At 40.9% G+C, this 17,104-nt stretch overlaps 1 protein-coding gene across 1 annotated transcript in view; it reads left to right on the top strand.

The window, feature by feature from the left end:
* Positions 1-17,104, top strand: part of LOC147218483 (single-stranded DNA-binding protein 2) — a 51,740-nt gene that overhangs the window by 32,509 nt on the left and 2,127 nt on the right. The window contains exons 5-16 of the mRNA XM_086173426.1: positions 10,369-10,458; positions 13,118-13,177; positions 13,289-13,355; positions 14,737-14,807; positions 14,896-14,963; positions 15,443-15,491; positions 15,571-15,606; positions 15,708-15,762; positions 15,871-15,941; positions 16,066-16,144; positions 16,274-16,302; positions 16,376-16,474. Coding sequence (XP_086029552.1) covers positions 10,369-10,458; positions 13,118-13,177; positions 13,289-13,355; positions 14,737-14,807; positions 14,896-14,963; positions 15,443-15,491; positions 15,571-15,606; positions 15,708-15,762; positions 15,871-15,941; positions 16,066-16,144; positions 16,274-16,302; positions 16,376-16,474 — 774 coding nt within the window. The remainder of the gene's footprint in view (positions 1-10,368; positions 10,459-13,117; positions 13,178-13,288; positions 13,356-14,736; positions 14,808-14,895; positions 14,964-15,442; positions 15,492-15,570; positions 15,607-15,707; positions 15,763-15,870; positions 15,942-16,065; positions 16,145-16,273; positions 16,303-16,375; positions 16,475-17,104) is intronic.

The raw sequence follows: 17,104 nt of genomic DNA, 5'->3' as shown, positions 1-17,104 counted from the left end.
AATGCACCTTACTGGAACAAATTTTCTGTTATTTCTTTAACCCAATTATTCACTGACTGACTTTAGATATTAATTATTTCATCAGGAGATGATTGAATTATTCTCATTCCCAACTTCTCAAATGTAATGGTTCATAACTTTGGTCAAACAATGACTTGACCCACAATATCTTCTTAAGGTTGTTTTCCCTTGTAATCCATTACTTTCAATTAGCATGCTCATCCCAAACTGAGGAATGGGATGTCTATCAGATGAAATGGGATTGTGAATACAATCATATTGTGTCTTGGAATTTCAGTTTTAAAACTAGAAATCCTTCAAATCCAAAGTCCAGACCCGATATCCGCCTTAGAACCAAGATGCATACATGAGCATATGCATATGGAGCAAATAAGAGACAGCCTAGAAACAGAGACCCTGTTGGCTTCAAGCAATTTTGTTATAACAAGCTGATTCCAACCAGTTGAGAACCAATGGGGGTTGGGGAGACCCCCAGTCTGTTTCCAGGGAAACAGAGCCATTTCTCCTCCTGAATCTCTCTCCCTCTCCCGCTCTTACATGCTCCAGTGTTCCTTGGTAGTGTTAAGGAGGAGGGAGATGTGGAGGTGACTCACTGTAACATCATTGCCATGGCAATGGAGAGGGAGTTGAGTGAAGTGGTAGAGAAAGGAGAGAAAGAACTGGAATTTCCTTAGGATGAAATGGAAATGTTTGAGTCAACCAACAGTTGAAAAATAACTAGATATTAGAGTGGTACTATATGCTTCAGTTTCCCTTTCTTCTCTACACAGCTTTGCCCTGCCTATTTGCACTTTGGCAATGTTCCTCTCTCCCTGCCCTCATTTTTTTTCTGCATTCCTCTCATCGTTTCCCTTCCTCTTTTGCTGGCTCGGTGATCTCGGTCCTCTGATGTCCAAGTGGCATTTTTTTCCGCCGTTGTGTTTCGCTGAGTCACGTCACGTGTTCGGACATGCTGAAGAGGAGCGTTTACACGATGTTGACATATACCCGTCATGCTCCACCATTGTTGCCGCTCTCTCGGGCAAGGGCAAAGAGGAGGGGAGAGGTTAACTGAGGACAGAGGAGAGCAGGAAGCCTGAGAATACGCATTGCTCGAGTCAATTTTGGTGTGCTTGGGAGTTAATTCTTGTTTAACTGCATATACATAAGTGCCTGTTGGAAGCTGCGTTCAGATGCTATGCTGCATTTATACAGCCTCCCTCAGAAATCCTCAAGGATATTGCTACCATATAAAATCTTCAATCCATCTAATGTTACTTTTTTTTCTTTCTTAAAGAAGTGTTATGCATCCTGTCTTACATCACAACTATCTCTTGTAAGAGAACAAATAATGGTGCTACAAAGGTGGACCATCACCAGCTGAGTGGATAAAGGGGATTTTAGAGAAAGATGCAGACTTATACATAGAAGCATCACTCGAGTTTTGAGAAAGAAGAGAGTTGCGAATACTTTAACTAATATCTTATCTGTTTGAATCTCATTTGAATTAATTTTTTTCAGTTTTTCTTCCCGAGCCCAGAGCCCGTGTCTTTTCTGCCAGGCACAATTGAGACAGAAGCACCTTCATCTTTTCACTACCTTGCCCTCTAATTGTTTCTATTTGATCAATAATTATAAGTGTTTTAGAATGATCATATGAATAGAGTATTGCAAAGGAATAATCTCCGAATCAATGTGCCAGACATAAAACACTGACAACATTGTCCCATCTTCCTCTCAACATATAAAAAGAGTACGCTTTGGTGTCTCACTGCTCTTTCCTGTCCCTACTCTTCAGTTTGCCACCCTTATCTCTCGCAGTGTCGCTGAACCAAGTAAGATAGTGGTGGCAGAAATGTGGCTCTCCAGCACCAAAGTGACTATCGTTTTCAGCTCTGTTTATATATCTGACGGTGCATCAGCCCACAGGGCCACCTCACATATTATACAACTCAACACGGCCCAGTTGTTTACAAGGGTCGATAATGACATCAGTGATAAAAGAAACATGGCAAGTGGCCCCCTGTCACCCCCTGCTGTGCAGCTGATACCAGCCACCTGCAAGCACCTCCCCGTGGCCAAGTAGTTTGACACCGGGCTCCTGTTTTGCCAAGTAATCAGCCATTATTCCACACCGGAGTGTCTTCTGGATTTTTTTTTCGGCGCACGATGTGCTGATAGCAGTAAAACCCAAGAAGATAACAAAGTAGATTAAAGGGTTAATAGAGGAGATTCTCTCTGCTCCTCTCAGACTGATTTCAATCTGAGATGTTCTTGTACATTTAGAAAAATCCGTTTTTTATCAGTCATTAACTGCATTTATGCCATATCTTTCCATATCTGCGGAGATTCTCAGTCATCCGGGTCATTGTGAATTCTTGTCAGAATCCAAGAACTGAAGAAGCCTCTCGGACGAAGGGCGAAACGTCTTCAAGTCCATTTGCCGCGACATGAAGATTTCAACAAGGATATATATCTTTCTATGTCCGTCCGTCCATCCATCTTCCCCCCGCTTATCCGGAGTCGGGTCGCGGAGGGCAGCAGTCGGAGCAGTGAGGCCCAGACCTCCCTCTCCCCCGCCACATGGTCCAGCTCCTCTTTGGAGACCCCAAGGCATTCCCAGGCCAGCCTGGAGACATAGTCTCTCCAGCGTGTCTTCCCCGTGGTCTCCTCCCAGATGGACATGCCTGGAATACCTCCCTGGGGAGGCGTCCAGGAGGCATCCTGACCAGATGCCCGAGCGAGCCACCTCATCAGACTCCTCTCTATGCGGAGGAGCAGCGGCTCTACTCCGAGCTCCTCCCGGATGACCGAACTTCTCACCCTATCTTTAAGGGAGAGTCCGGCCACCCTGTGGAGAAAACTCATTTTAGCCGCTTATATCCGCAAGCTCGTTCTTTCGGTCACTACCCACATGTCGTGACCATAGGTGAGAGTGGTAACGTAGATCGACCAGTAAATTGAGAGCTTCGCCTTCTGGCTCAGCTCCCTCTTCACCACGACGGACCGGTATAGAGTCCGCATCACTGCAGACGCCGCACTGATCCGCCTGTCGATCTCCCGCTCCATCCTTCCCTCAATCGTGTTCAAGACCCCGAGATACTTGAACTCCCCCACTCGGGGCAGGACCTCTTCCCCGTTTCCGGTTGAGCACCATGGCTTCGGATTTGGAGGTGCTGATCCTCATCCTGGCCGTTTCACACTCAGCTATGAACCGCTCCAGTGAGAACTGGAGATCATGGCCTTTTCCATGTCGTTATGCAATGTTTTTCCACGATGACCAATCATGAGCAATTATAGATCAATGCTGTCCAAGCAGAGGTTGTGTCTTATTTTCAAAGCGAGGTTCGAATGCAAAGTCCATCTTTCAGCACGCTGTGACTTTGATAGCCAGCTTGTTATCCTCAACCTGACGTTTCTTGTTTAGAAAGGAAGGCTCAGTGATTTCATGACTTAGCCGAGCACTTTTTATTTACTCAAAAAATGAAGAATGAAGTCCTGTCTGGCAGCATTGTTTGCTTCTGTTTTCGCAGTATTGGAATGCTGGCAGGACTGGACTCTCTACTGTCTAAACACAGGATTTTTTGAAAATGAGAAATTTAATGGATTGATGAAAATCGGGAACAACATTTTGTCTCGGACACAGGAGGGAACATTTCTTTAAACTCATAGTTAAATACATTTTTGCAGAGTAGGGCTTGTTTTGGTTATAAGAGGAAACTTTGGAGTTTTTCAAAATAGCTTTTGCTGAAAAATTAGTCAGTTGGAGGTGTTGATCTCTGACTTACTGAGATGACTTCTCTTACTGAAAGATTCTCATAAAAACCAGCTTTAGTATGTTGTAAATCTGTACAATATTTCTGTAGTTATACTCATGAAAGTGGCTGATTGATGGCAGAGTTGTGTTCTGTTGATGTATGTTATATCCATTCTCTCCCTTCGATTTGCACAATAATCTGTTTGTCTTTCTGTTCGTCTCTCTGTCCGTGTCTGTATATCATGCAGACCGGGACCATCACTTTTATTTTTTTCCATCTAACTCCCCACCCTCCCTGGCCAATGCTTGTTCAGGAAGTAGACTAATGGCATTTGAGAGGATGGTGGGAGCTGGAAAGGGGGAGTAAGAGAAGGAATGGATTTCCTTCCTTTGCAATGTGTTGTTTGTAGATGCCGTTTTGCTAAGTGTAACCTTGAAACAAAGTGGTAACCCTTCTATATCCTAACAATGCCCTTCACTGGAAGGACTGGAAAAATAATACCTCTACAGGACAACAAAGTACTCTCTTAGGAAGAGTCTCAGACCTTCATTAGTGTTTTGTTTAAAATAACATTAAACACAACTTGGGTTGCTTAGAAACTCACCATAACAGCTATAACAGTTACAACTTTTGAAAGTACTTGAGCAATGTGATAAAACTTGAAGGACATTATACAGAACTACAGGGATCAACACAAATGATGGTATATGGCTTGAGATCACCCTGCAGCTGGTATAACTGAATTCCATGGACTAATCTTTAGAGAACAAGCTTGTTGTAAGTGGTAGCATCCACTCTGGGTTCCAATTACTACTGTGCCATTAAACTCCAGTAGATATCTTCTGAATGGGTTTTGTTAAGCAGAACGGCACAAGCACTTCAGGGAAACATTCTTAGAAAAATGACAAAAGCAATGATAATGCAACTCAAGGCCTTGTGTGCATAGTTTCCCCAAGGTTATATTACATTTTTTTTGCCACAACACATTCATACACCACACTTTTGCGAGGCAGATTTAAGACAGTGACAAATTCCATGCAAAAAAAACCCCAAACAAACGTGCGTTTAAACGAGCAACATGATGGGATATAAAAATGATTCCTCCCCAAATTCGTAACTGCGGAATAACATTAATATGACAGAAATAGGGGGAGAGTGCTGAACTGTAAATTAAGAGCAGATGGAGGTCTCCTAACCAGTCTGAGATACAAATAAATTAGGAATTAATGCATTTCGGTGAGCAACCGCATAGCCATTTCAACCATGATACATGCCATCACTTGGGTAGAGCTAGGCTGTCATGTTTATCCTCAGCTATGGGACAGTACATGGATACCAATAGTGTGCCTGGGAACAAGAGAAATGGAGGGAGCACAGTGACACAGGTTAAGATGGAGAGAGAGCGATAAACAGACAAAGAGAGAGAGCAAAAGAGAGAGAAAGAACACAGACAACCTTTTGAGATTCCACTCACGCACCTAAGAGTGTCTCACAGTCTCCGAAGAAAGAAAATGACTCCCCATTTTCAAATACATGAACACAAAGTATGTATGCATTACACATATACATTAGTGGTGAACACAATCACTACACATATAGGGATGAGAGAGTTTTCAAGTTATCTCATTAAGTATTACAGAGCCCTAATAGTGATGGGATTAGCGTAGTGTGAACGCAGTACAAAGAATGTCTGATTAGTTCAGAGTAGTCTGCTGTTTTATAATTGAACATTTAAGTTCCACTAAGATTCCTTTAACAATGTTTGAATTTCCACAGAAAAGCATCGCACCGCATCCGACATAAGATATACTCAATCTTCATCTATTTGTTCAGATATTTTTCTTTTTGTCTCGGAATTAGATACCCTGCAATGGCAAATATTTGTAATGCCAAGAGACTGAATAATGGTCAAAATAAAAGTGAAAAGCACCGTCTAGTCCGGTACGCAAATGGTCACCGTGGTAATATGTGGAGGTCAGTGGCAGAAAACAGCAGGATAAACCACTCATCACTTCGACAGATCTATATAGCCTCTTTTTGAAATTTGTTACATTCGGCATTTCTATGTAACCATACGATATATTGTCTTTGTTGATTTTTCTCTTGCAAAAGGGGTTTGGTTCTGTGACAAAATGATGAAAAAAAGACAATTTGAAATAGGTAAACTTTAAAACCATTTGGGTTCAAGGAGTTTAGTGTATCACAAAAACACATATGAAGGCTCAATGTTTCAAATGCCTTAATTGTATTGAATTATCTTGGTCTCAGTATTACTCACAGAGACCCCAGATCACAAGCAACCCCACTTCACCAAATAGGAAATCAATAAAATAGAAATCCCCACCAGCCACATTATTTCAGTCCGTATGGGACCAATTTGACATCCCAGAAATGTGTCATATATTGTTAAACCTATAATGATTTCCTTTGACAGGTATCTTTTTTTACTATATCCATGACACTTTGTCCTTCTTTAAGATACACAGAGATGGTTAACTTTTTTATTCCATTTCAACCTGTGTGTATGGATGTATGTATGTGTGTGTGGGTGTGTGGGTGTGGGTGTGGGTGTGTGCGTATAGAGATCTCCTGTGAAGACTTTGAATAATTTATGAAACAAATGAGTTTGCCAGGTGATGCAGGTGTTCATTTGACAACGCGCAGAGGCCTTTCCACTGCCTCAGGTTTCATCATATATACATTTACACCACTACAAACTGTATCATCAGGACAATGTGTGTAAGTGCATTTGATAGTGGAGCTATAAGGACAACCTTTCTCTGTTGCTCTCAGTGGATACGGAGGGGTAGCGACTTCCCTACCTGCCATTTTTACAAAAAGCAACAACTATTGATTTTGTAGCTGTGTCTCTGTAATTCTAATGCTTCCATACTACCCACATTGAGTAACAAGAACATCAACCTATAGATTAACTTGACAGAGCTTTTAAAAGGTCTGCATTTGTGCGTCCATCAGGTGAGACCAAACCATAGATTTGGAGCAAAAGCAACCTAGTTATTATATAAGTCATATGTTTCAAAGAATATGCCTATGCTATTTTTTAGATGCTCAATCTTAAAATAATCATTTTATTTCAATGTCTTTTTAACCAGATAGCTGTAGTGACGTGTAAATCAGCTGATGCTTGCTTAATGTCATATACAGTATGTATCAGTTTGGCGTATTTGTTTACATATATGTTAGGAGTTGAAAACCCTTACATGCCATATTATGCTGAGTACAAAGCATGGGTGACTTGGAAAGTAACCGCAAACATAACTTTATCAAAGTACATTTCTGAAGGTCATTAGATGACACTGCGTTTTCTGATTATATTAAACATTTACGTAATCAGGAGGCTGCTTTGCTCCCTTTTCAGCACATTGGAGGCCACTGTGTTTGCATTGTAAAATATGTACTGAATTTCTATTCTATCTAGTATTATTTAACCATTTTTCATTATTCAGTTGCTCTAGCTATACTCAATAAAATTAGTATGGGAATGGGTGTGAAAATCTGATATTAAGTCAGGTCCTCCTTATTGTACATTGTCCATTAATTAGATACATGTACATTACCGGTGCCAAAGAACAGATTAGAAGAGAGCTTGTTTAGTTGTCTTCGTGACTGTGAGGATAATGACGGTAATCGTGATGGAAATGAGCTCCATAATACCTTGATCACAATGGTTCTTCCCGGAGAATGCAGTAATAAAATAGAAAGACTATCAGCTCTCTCCACAAGACATTTTTGACAGATGCGTTCTCACACTGACATATGCCATTGTGTGCCGCCACAAGCACAATATCCCAATGTTTCCCTCTCAGCCTTGTCAGAGAAGCGAAAACACCGACGTGTGGGATGTGTAAATGACAGTCATAGACAGTGTAAAAGCCTTTTTGCATTTTACATTTAAAAGGTTAAGCTTTGGAATATGTTTAGATTGATTTGCCAAGCAGAACATAAAAGGAAGTGTCTTTGCTTTCAGGTATGTTATATATCAGTAGAAACAACTATCTATGTAAAGTAATCCAGTCGTTAAATCCTTGTTACATCACATTAAGTTTATTACTGTTATTTGGGAAACCTTAAGGTGTTACCCAGCTATTACCTTAACTCAGCTTATTTTACCCTCTTAATCCTGTCTTTTAGGATCACTGCATCATTAATCAAGAAATACTTAGTTTTCATCCAAATATAGCCATATCGAGACAGGATCACAACAGTAGAGTTAACCTTTGTGTCAATAACTGAGAATTAAATACACTGGACAACTAGAAGTAAACATTGGAAATGAGCTCTTGTTCAGGTGTGTACATAAACTGAAGCGGGTTTAGTTTAAGATCTAGAGATGGAATCTTAGTCGCTCCGGCAGGACACGAGTAGCCACAGTGGAGGAGGGCAGCATCTGTGCAAAATTAAGAGTCAGCATTCACCGGTTTCTCCGGGCTGCCGTGTGTCCTGTCAGTCATTTCAGTTCTGCTCCAGGTGAGAATGACTTCACATCCTGGGAAGATTTTACTAAGACTTTTACTGTAAGAGGCTTAGTGAATATTGTCATTGTGGCTCATTCTGATTCTCCTAATGTAATTTGAGACAATCTGATTTGTCATAATCAAGTTAGTGTTGTTTTTGTTTTCTATTGATGAAGGGTGGTGCTAGTTTGGGGGCGAGCAGTCATCCTGGCCTGTTTTGTTGTGTTTTTCTCCTTGTTGCCGTATTAGGAAAATGCTGCTTTGTCAGCAGGTCAGGTAGATTTTCTCCTCCCCCAGTTTCCTGCCCAAACAAATATGAAGTGCACACAAGCGCACCCACACACACACACACACGCACACACACACACATACACGCACACATAATCTCTGCTTTGTCCTCATTTCTCCTCTCTCTCTCCCCTTCTCTCTCTCCTTTTCTTTGAGCATGAAGGCAAACTCAGCAGACCTCCAGGCTGCCAGAGAGTAAAGGCATTCTTTGTAATCCAGGGTGCAAGACAGAGGACTGAAAGGAAAAGGGGGAAAAACTGCCAGTGTTGCACACTTTGTACATCGCACAATGTTATGCACTCAAACAAAGAGACACATACAAACTAAAACTGGTCTCACCACAGAGCAGTGGCAGCATTTCCATCTGTGTCCAACTGCACCATCACCTGCTGAAATGGAGAGAAGGGGTCTGTTTGCATCAGAATGTAGAATCTCAAAGCCGTGCTGCTTCTGGTTTCCTCTGTTTTCAGCATTATCAGCTGGGAGATGTAAAGAAAGATGAGGGTGGATGAGGGAATAGTGAGGGTGGTCAAAGACGGATACAAGAGTGTCGTCAGTCTGCTTTTATCTCAGCTCTGATTAAACCTTGTTCTGCCTGACCTAAAAAGTCAGATGGCGGAAACTTCAGAGACTGTGGGTGAATTTTGCCAGAGCTCTTTACATCCAGCCAATGCCTTCATAGAGGCAGAGAGAAAGAGAGAGAGAGCAAGATGGGGAGATCAGAGAAATAGAACAGAGAGTGGGCAGACTTAAAAAAAAAAATCAGAGATACAGGCATGCTGACTTCATACACTGACTATTCACATATTATCATACGTGTATATCTTCGTTGCATGTTGTCTCCTGGATTCCGAAATGAGAATGAAGGGGAGGCTGGTGAAGGCTGGTACCCAGGGTTAGTCTGAAGTACAATGCTACAGGAAGCAGACAGAGGCAGCGCTGAAATGTGCCAGCACCGCCCCGTCTGGAACAAGCACAACAAAAAACACAAGATGTAAAAATAAACCTGTCCAGGGCCAACATGGCAGGGCATACATATCTTCCTGAAAAAGAGAGATGAAGGAAGCCCCGAAGAATCATTTTTGCCATTTTTCCTTTTTATTCCTTGGTGAAATTATTAGTTTTTAATTTTCTTTTAAACTGGGCAGTATTCAGTTTCTTTACTTGAATAAAACACACAAGGAAAAGTCCGGAAATTGAAATATCCTTCAAATAAAATTCACACATTATATGCATGTACAATTTGCTTATAATCTCCGATAAAGAGAGACGCTTTTCATAGTGCAGATTGTGACATGTATTACTGGATCAGTATTGCTTTATTATATGCCATACATACAAAATGGTTATTCAAAGTACAACAAAGTCTTTGTCTAGCCTTTTTCAAGGCTTCATAGAAATGGACATTTCATGTCACCTTCATCCTAAAAATCTGTCCTTCCTTTTGTATCAACCCATTCGCAATTCAAGATCTCAAAGTGGTCTTTTTTCCCCCCTCTGCTCTGTTCTTTATTTGTCCGAAATAATCAGCTCTCAAGATGACAGTAGGATCCAGAAGAAAGACTGATTGGCTTAAAAATGAGCCTGCAAAATATCAGATGATGAATGCGATGATCAAAATCAAAGCTCAAAATACAGTATTTTTGTGTAAAAACAGCAAAACTTAACCTGCAAAGTGAAGGACCATAAAATGGAGATTTGACTCGTACATAGCTCAGATGTGTCTGTAAATACAATTTGTACTTAAACGGATTAACATGTGTGTGCATGTGTTTGTGTGTGTGTGTACGTGTGTGTGTGTGTGTGTGTGTGCGCGCGCACTTGTGTGTGTGTCGTGCTCTGCTCAGAGTGCAGCAGCAGCTCCCAGCCCTGTTCTTGGTAACCTCCCCCCAGGAGAAGGCATGCCTGTGGGGCCAGTTCCACCAGGATTCTTTCAGGTATCCCACGGGTACACGCACACACACACACACACACACACACACACACACGCACACACACACACACACACACACACACACACACACACACTCACACACACATTTAAACAAACATCCTCTTGATACCAATATTCACAGATTAATGGAGAACTTGTGATCAAAACATTTACTTCTCCATTATACCCAAACAATATAATTTCAAAGAGTCTAAGAGAACGCTTTAACTCAAACTCACAACACAAAAGAGGGAGAGGAAGAAATGTGTTTTGTATCATAGGGATGGGTGTTTCCAATGTTTCCATCACTTCATGGGGCATTACTTTGGCTTACATTCATTTCCTGGTGACTCCCCCTGAACCTAACCTCAGTTTCAACTCAAGTATTGCGCCTAAATCATAATGATCTCCACAATAAGGACTTTTTTTTTTTGGTGACTGAAAAGTGTGACAACGTCCTGAGATCTATGTTCCCGGGCACAACAGCACACACGCATAAACAAATACACAGGTGAGATAAGAGTGTTGCTCATAAGACTTGCATACACAGTGGTTGTTAAACGTTGCAGAGTCAATTATGGTTCATGCAGAGAGGGTCTTTGACCGTCAGTAAAATTTAGCTAGATTTATTAATGTTCACTGGCTTCACACGTCTCGATAATCTGCATTTATCTGTGTTGGAAAAAAATAACTAGGCATTTAGCAGCAGGCATAAATCTAACAGAGAGAAACTCAAACAAGCCGCTTCCCCTGGGAAGATCACTGTTCTCTGTCAGGAGAGCCTCTGCCCAGAGATTGATTAACTGCCATTATCTATCAAACATAGAGTCTCACATCTGACAAGCAAATCAATAGACCTTAGGCCTTTCTCAGTGATGGTTTAAAAAAAAACAGGGAAAAAAATCCCTTCAAACTTGAGTTTGAAGAGCCCTCTCCATCTTCTAAAGACCAAAACGTTCTTTAAAGAACAGTCTTATCAATCAGGGTACTGTGGATGAAACACAACAATTACCTGACAGACGGTCCCAGACTTGCGTTCCAAACATTTAGTTTTTTTGCATTACTGAATTTTATCAGTGGCATTATTTGAGAGGCAAAATATATTGTTTCACTCAATGATTTATTCCACTATTACAATTTATCCCTAAGCCTTTCTCTTATATTGTCTATATTTTTCATTCAAATAAAAAAAAAAAATTCAAATATTAAGAAAAGTAAGTTATTTATTATAGTATTTTAATGTACTGCCGAATCCACTTTTGTCTGCAGTACATCTGGGGGATTAGAGATGGGTAATTACAGAGACCCTGCTGAAAACAAGTGGTCCAATGCTCTCTAGTGGCGTGTTTTGAAAATAGTTTGGTTTTTTTCTAAAACAGTAGTTTGACCTTTCTGACCGCAGAGACATTTATTACTTTAATAGATGCATCAACATATCTGTACAGCATTTGTGGAAGTGCAGATATGGGGAGGACAAGTGACAACAGCCCCAAATTCAAACCACCAACAAACATCACTCCGTTAATCCGGGGAAAACATGATAATATGAATTTCACCACGTTGTTAAAAAAATCTGAGAGTTTAGAACTATGCAAAAAAAGTATGCAGGAATTGGGGTTGGGTTTCATTTTGCATGTGTGTGTGTTTTCTTTCCTTTGCACAAACAATTAAAGGTTCTAAAAAAACATCCCAGGGCACCTTACTCCATGACAATGACAGTACCTTGATTTATTTTTTCAAGGATTTGTATATGTTTATTTTTAAATCAATTTTCCGCATCATTCCAATGGAGACTGTTGAAACAGTGTTTTGACAAGGCCTCCCCTGTTAAAGGCTTAACTGGATCACTTCCAGGTAAGCTGGGAGTCAGAGCCACTTTACTGAGATGAAGTAATTGCGTATAATCTACATGACACCTGAAATAATGGAAGACATTCATGTTTTGAATTAATTTGAATGAGCAGCAGAATTTATTGAGCAAAGCTCTACAAAATAAACGGTCCTTGATATAATCTTACATAATGTGCATATCAAGAGACATAATTTCAATCTCAATAGTCAAACAATAAACAATAGAAATCTCAGTCTGTTCACTGCGATTACTGAATTCAAGACACGTAAATGTTTCCACTAACGCATATTTAAAATAAGCAGTTTAATTATTTTGTAAGTAATGTAAATATCCACGTCACAGCAGTGTAAGTCGATAGAGCGGGAGAGTGAAAAAATATGATTGACTGAATGCTAATTTTCCATGCATTCCACTTATTATTTCTATTCCCATAGCAGGCTTGGTCCCCCTGGAAACAGGCTATGATGAAAATATTACTGTCTTGTTATCTGGCAACAATGCAATGCTTTTAAACTTTATCCTTCCTACATTTTACTCGATGATTGACTTTAAGGGGGCTGGATTTTGTGCCGAAAATAGCTTGGAAAACATTTATTTACTATATTTGGCGCATTTATATATACACACACACACATACATACATACATATATATAGTTCTTCTGAATATGTAACAACAGCTCTCAATTCTTCAGCTACCATAATCCTGTCAAAGAGAAGCTGTTATTTTCACCAGTGTCTAAATGGCTTAGTCCATGTTCCTCATGTGTGCAACATAATGTGTTCTCAACACATGTTTATATGCCTTTTTAGCCATTTATGTCACCAAGATACCCCGGAGGACCCAGACCGCCCCTCAGGTTACCTAATCAGGTAAGAGCCACAGTGACACCTGCAGGCAATGGACAGTATTTTGGGAAATTTGAAAGGGTCAGTGTGTGTTGAGACAGAAAACTTTAATTCTGCATCCTCTCTGCTTTGTAGGGGCTCGGTGGAGTCCCGGGGAGTCAGCCTATGTTACCCACCGGAATGGACCCCACAAGGCAGCAAGGTGCACTGACAAACAGTATTGCACATTCAGAAAAAATACATACAGAGGATGTTGTGATACACATTCTTACTATTTTTATACAGTCAAAGATCTGGCTCTGAAGATTGACTTTCTGGTTTGACAGGTTTTATTTCGATTATTCATCATAATAACTATTCTGCTCATTACAAATTTTTTGAATCATTGTTATCATTTTTTTAAGAATAAAATTACATTTTCTTTCAGTTTATCACAATCATGTGAAAAAACTGTGAAAACACAATTGCAGAGTGGTTAGCGCTGCACAGTAAGAATATGCGTGGTTCGTCTAAAAACATGCAGTAGGTTCAGTTAGAGACTAAATTGCCCAGTGAATGAGAGAGTGAATATCTGTATGTCTCTATATGGAGCCCCGTGATTGACTGGCTTCAGGTTTATCCTGCATCTCGACCAATGATAGCTGGGATAGGTGTTGGGTGAAAGATGTAAGAATGAAATATGAGATGGGTCCGAATGATTCCCAAAGTTAAGGAAGGAAATCAACTTTTTAAATTGGCAATTTTCTGAGGATTTTTTTTTTTTCTTGTGTGTGCGATGAGTTGCTATGTGTTTAAGTTGAGAGGAAATGAGAGATGAGATGAGATGAGAACAACTTTATTAATCCCGAAAGGAAATTGTTGTGCCAGAGTTTCAAGTAAAAAACATAACAGTAATAGATAATAGTAGAAAGGAGGAAGAATAAGAAATACAATGAAATATGAATTGTCTTAACTGTTAGCTGTAACTACAAAGATTGAAGATTCCCCGCGGCTGAGGGAAGAGGAATTAAAAAGGAAATCTCATGTGATTTAAATGATAGGAATGTTTATGATCAGAAACTTGGTGATTACAACAGAGGGCTATTGTTCTAGGGAAGACCCTTCCATAGCAACAAGTCTAACTCCCTGATTAATGACTGCTTGTAACATTCCTGTATAGAGAGCAGTCAGTGTTGTGCAAGTAATGTGTGCAAGTCAAAAGACTCTGACCTTCCTGGAAACAGAAGCCATCTGAGGTCCTCTCTATTTATACTATAAAGGAATCATTTGCATTTTAAAAAAAAACCTTAAGTATTTTTCGAAGAATTCCCACGATTAACCACAATAATGGATGAGCTAGTCAGTAGCTGCACTCTGCAACTGAAGGTAGTGTTCGGGTCTTTTAAACGTCACTTTTTACAAAATAATTATGCAAAGTATACTTTACGGAAGAGATTCAAACAGGTTTGTAATGATGAGTTCTGTGATCAAGTGATATCTTCTCTTCGAAGTACTAATCACCTGTGCCTAGTGCTTTCACTGTGAATATAAAGAATTAAATGATTACAGCAAGAGAACAGCTCAGTGATCTGGTTCTATTGCAGGACATCCGAACATCGGAGGACCAATGCAGCGTATGACTCCCCCAAGAGGAATGGTACCCCTCGGGCCGCAGGTGCAGGAGTGGATTAATGTTGATATTGTTCACGCTCACAGTCTTGGCTACATAAGTAAATGTATTTTGGTGCCTTATTTTTTTACAGAGCTACGGAGGTGGGATGAGGCCGCCACTGAACACACTGGTCGGCCCTGGTATGCCGGGCATGAACATGTGAGTGTTTTTCAATGATCCCCAAACGAGAGAGAAAGACAGGGACGCTTTTATCTCTCTGTCGAAGTGTAAATATATTTCCTATTTTTAAATGACCGATGTCCTGTCATCTTCCTGTCCATCAACTATTACTCTATTGCTTGTGGAGGTAAACAATCTCTCTGCCATTGCTATATTTCATTTTGCATTTTGCATCGGGTACAGCTATCGCATCTGTGTGTGTGTGTGTGTGTGTGTGTGTGTGTGTGTGTGTGTGTGTGTGTGTGTGTGTGTGTGTGTGTGATGTGGTCTGTTCTGTTTTGTTGGGTTTAAGTTTTTTTTTTCACTTTGTACCCATCACCTTATTCTGGCAACAGAGGAATGTGTTTTTGCCAACTCAGCCTAAATAAACAGGGAACAAAGAAGAATGAAGTTGTGTGTGTGTGTGTGTGTGTGTGTGTGTGTGTGTGTGTGTGTGTGTGTGTGTGTGTGTTTTCCAGGGGACCGGGTGGGGGTAGACCCTGGCCAAATCCTCCCAACTCCAATTCTGTAAGTCCTCAATTAACACAGCCCGCAGAAAATTTAACAATTGTTTCATCATTTTATGCACATGTTTTTTCTTTCTTAGACTCCGTATTCTTCGGGGTCTCCAGGCAGTTATGTGGTACGTATCGTATGTTTTTAGCCAAAATATTTTATCCTTATCCTGACCAACTCCCTGCGTGCGGCTTAACAGTCGGCTCCCACTGTCATTTGTAATTCAAGGGGCCTCCAGGAGGAGGGGGGCCACCTGGGACCCCTATAATGCCAAGTCCAGCAGGTAAAATATTTGTTTTTGTGTGTGCATGCATGGTCACCAGTGTGTGTGTGTGTTTGTGTGTTCTGTGTTTACATGCAGGCTCTTTCATCCCTTTGCTTGTCTTGTCAGATTCGACCAACTCTGGTGACAATATGTACACAATGATAAACACAGTTCCTCCAGCTGGGAGCCGACCAAATGTGAGACACTCTTTCTTTTATGTGTATCCGAATGCACAATGTCAATGTCAGCGTGATGATATATCATTTGCTTTGGAATTTTTTTTTGTGAATTTTGTTCACAATCTTTGTACATTCCTCTCAGTTCCCAATGGGTGCAGGAGGTGATGGTCCGCTGGGGGGGATGGCGGGAATGGAGCCTCATCACATGAACGGATCATTAGGTGCACAAATCACTTGCTTTTCGTGTGATGCATTGATGTCAAATCTCAATGCTGGGCTCTATATTTTTTTTTTCCCCCAGTCTGTGGAGGCCTGTTTGATATTCACGGTTTGTGTTGTGTTCTTCCCAGGGTCTGGTGACATGGACAGCCTCCCAAAAGTAAGAGGAAATACTTCTACATTTAAGAAATGTTCTTGCAAAGTCGTGTCTCATTGTTTTTGTCTTTATGAAGAACTCTCCAGGTAACCTCAGTATGAGTAACCAGCCGGGGACCCCGAGAGAAGATGGAGAGATGGGCGGAAACTTCCTGAACCCCTTTCAGAACGAAAGTGTAAGTCATAACCATCTTCTGAACAAGGTTTTGGGGTCTCATGTGTCCATGTTGAGAATACCCATAAAGACTCTTTTTCATTGTTTCAGATTCTGCAGTTTCTTTATTTAACTCCCAACTGGTCAACCCGAACCTAAGGGGTTAACATCCCACAACCCTCATATCCTCCGACAGAGGAAAAAGTTGTTGTCACAGTTGTTTCATGACAGTTTACATGCAGAGCAGGTCTGGAACGCGTTCTTTAAAATGTCCAGAAATCCAACATGATTGTCAACTATGGCAAGGAATCACTGACTGTGGGCGGATACAAACTTAACATGGTCTGCCTCAACCAGTTGGGGTAGAAAGAAAGAGAGTGTGAAAGAAGGACAGAGGGTGTGATGGACAGAAGGGGTTATGCAGGTTAGGAGGTCCAGGTACAAATTATGTTTTCATGACTACTAAAAGAGGGGCAGCAACGCTGATGGTTACCAAATAAGAAATAACAATAGCGGATGCATGGCAAGCATCAAACATGCAAAACGGGAGAGCTCGGGCACTCGGGAGGAGAAATGAGGGGGATTTCATGCACTGATGGAGGAACATAAGTGCAGACAGGATAGGAGGAGTGGGAGGAATGAGAGATGTGCA

Source organism: Fistularia commersonii, chromosome 26, assembly GCF_037954325.1.
Source record: "Fistularia commersonii isolate RoL2024-O1a breed Wild chromosome 26, RoL_Fcom_v1.0, whole genome shotgun sequence".
Lineage (NCBI taxonomy): Eukaryota > Metazoa > Chordata > Actinopteri > Syngnathiformes > Fistulariidae > Fistularia > Fistularia commersonii.
Note: the sequence above shows the minus strand (reverse complement) of the source record. Positions and strands in the feature narration are given on the sequence as shown.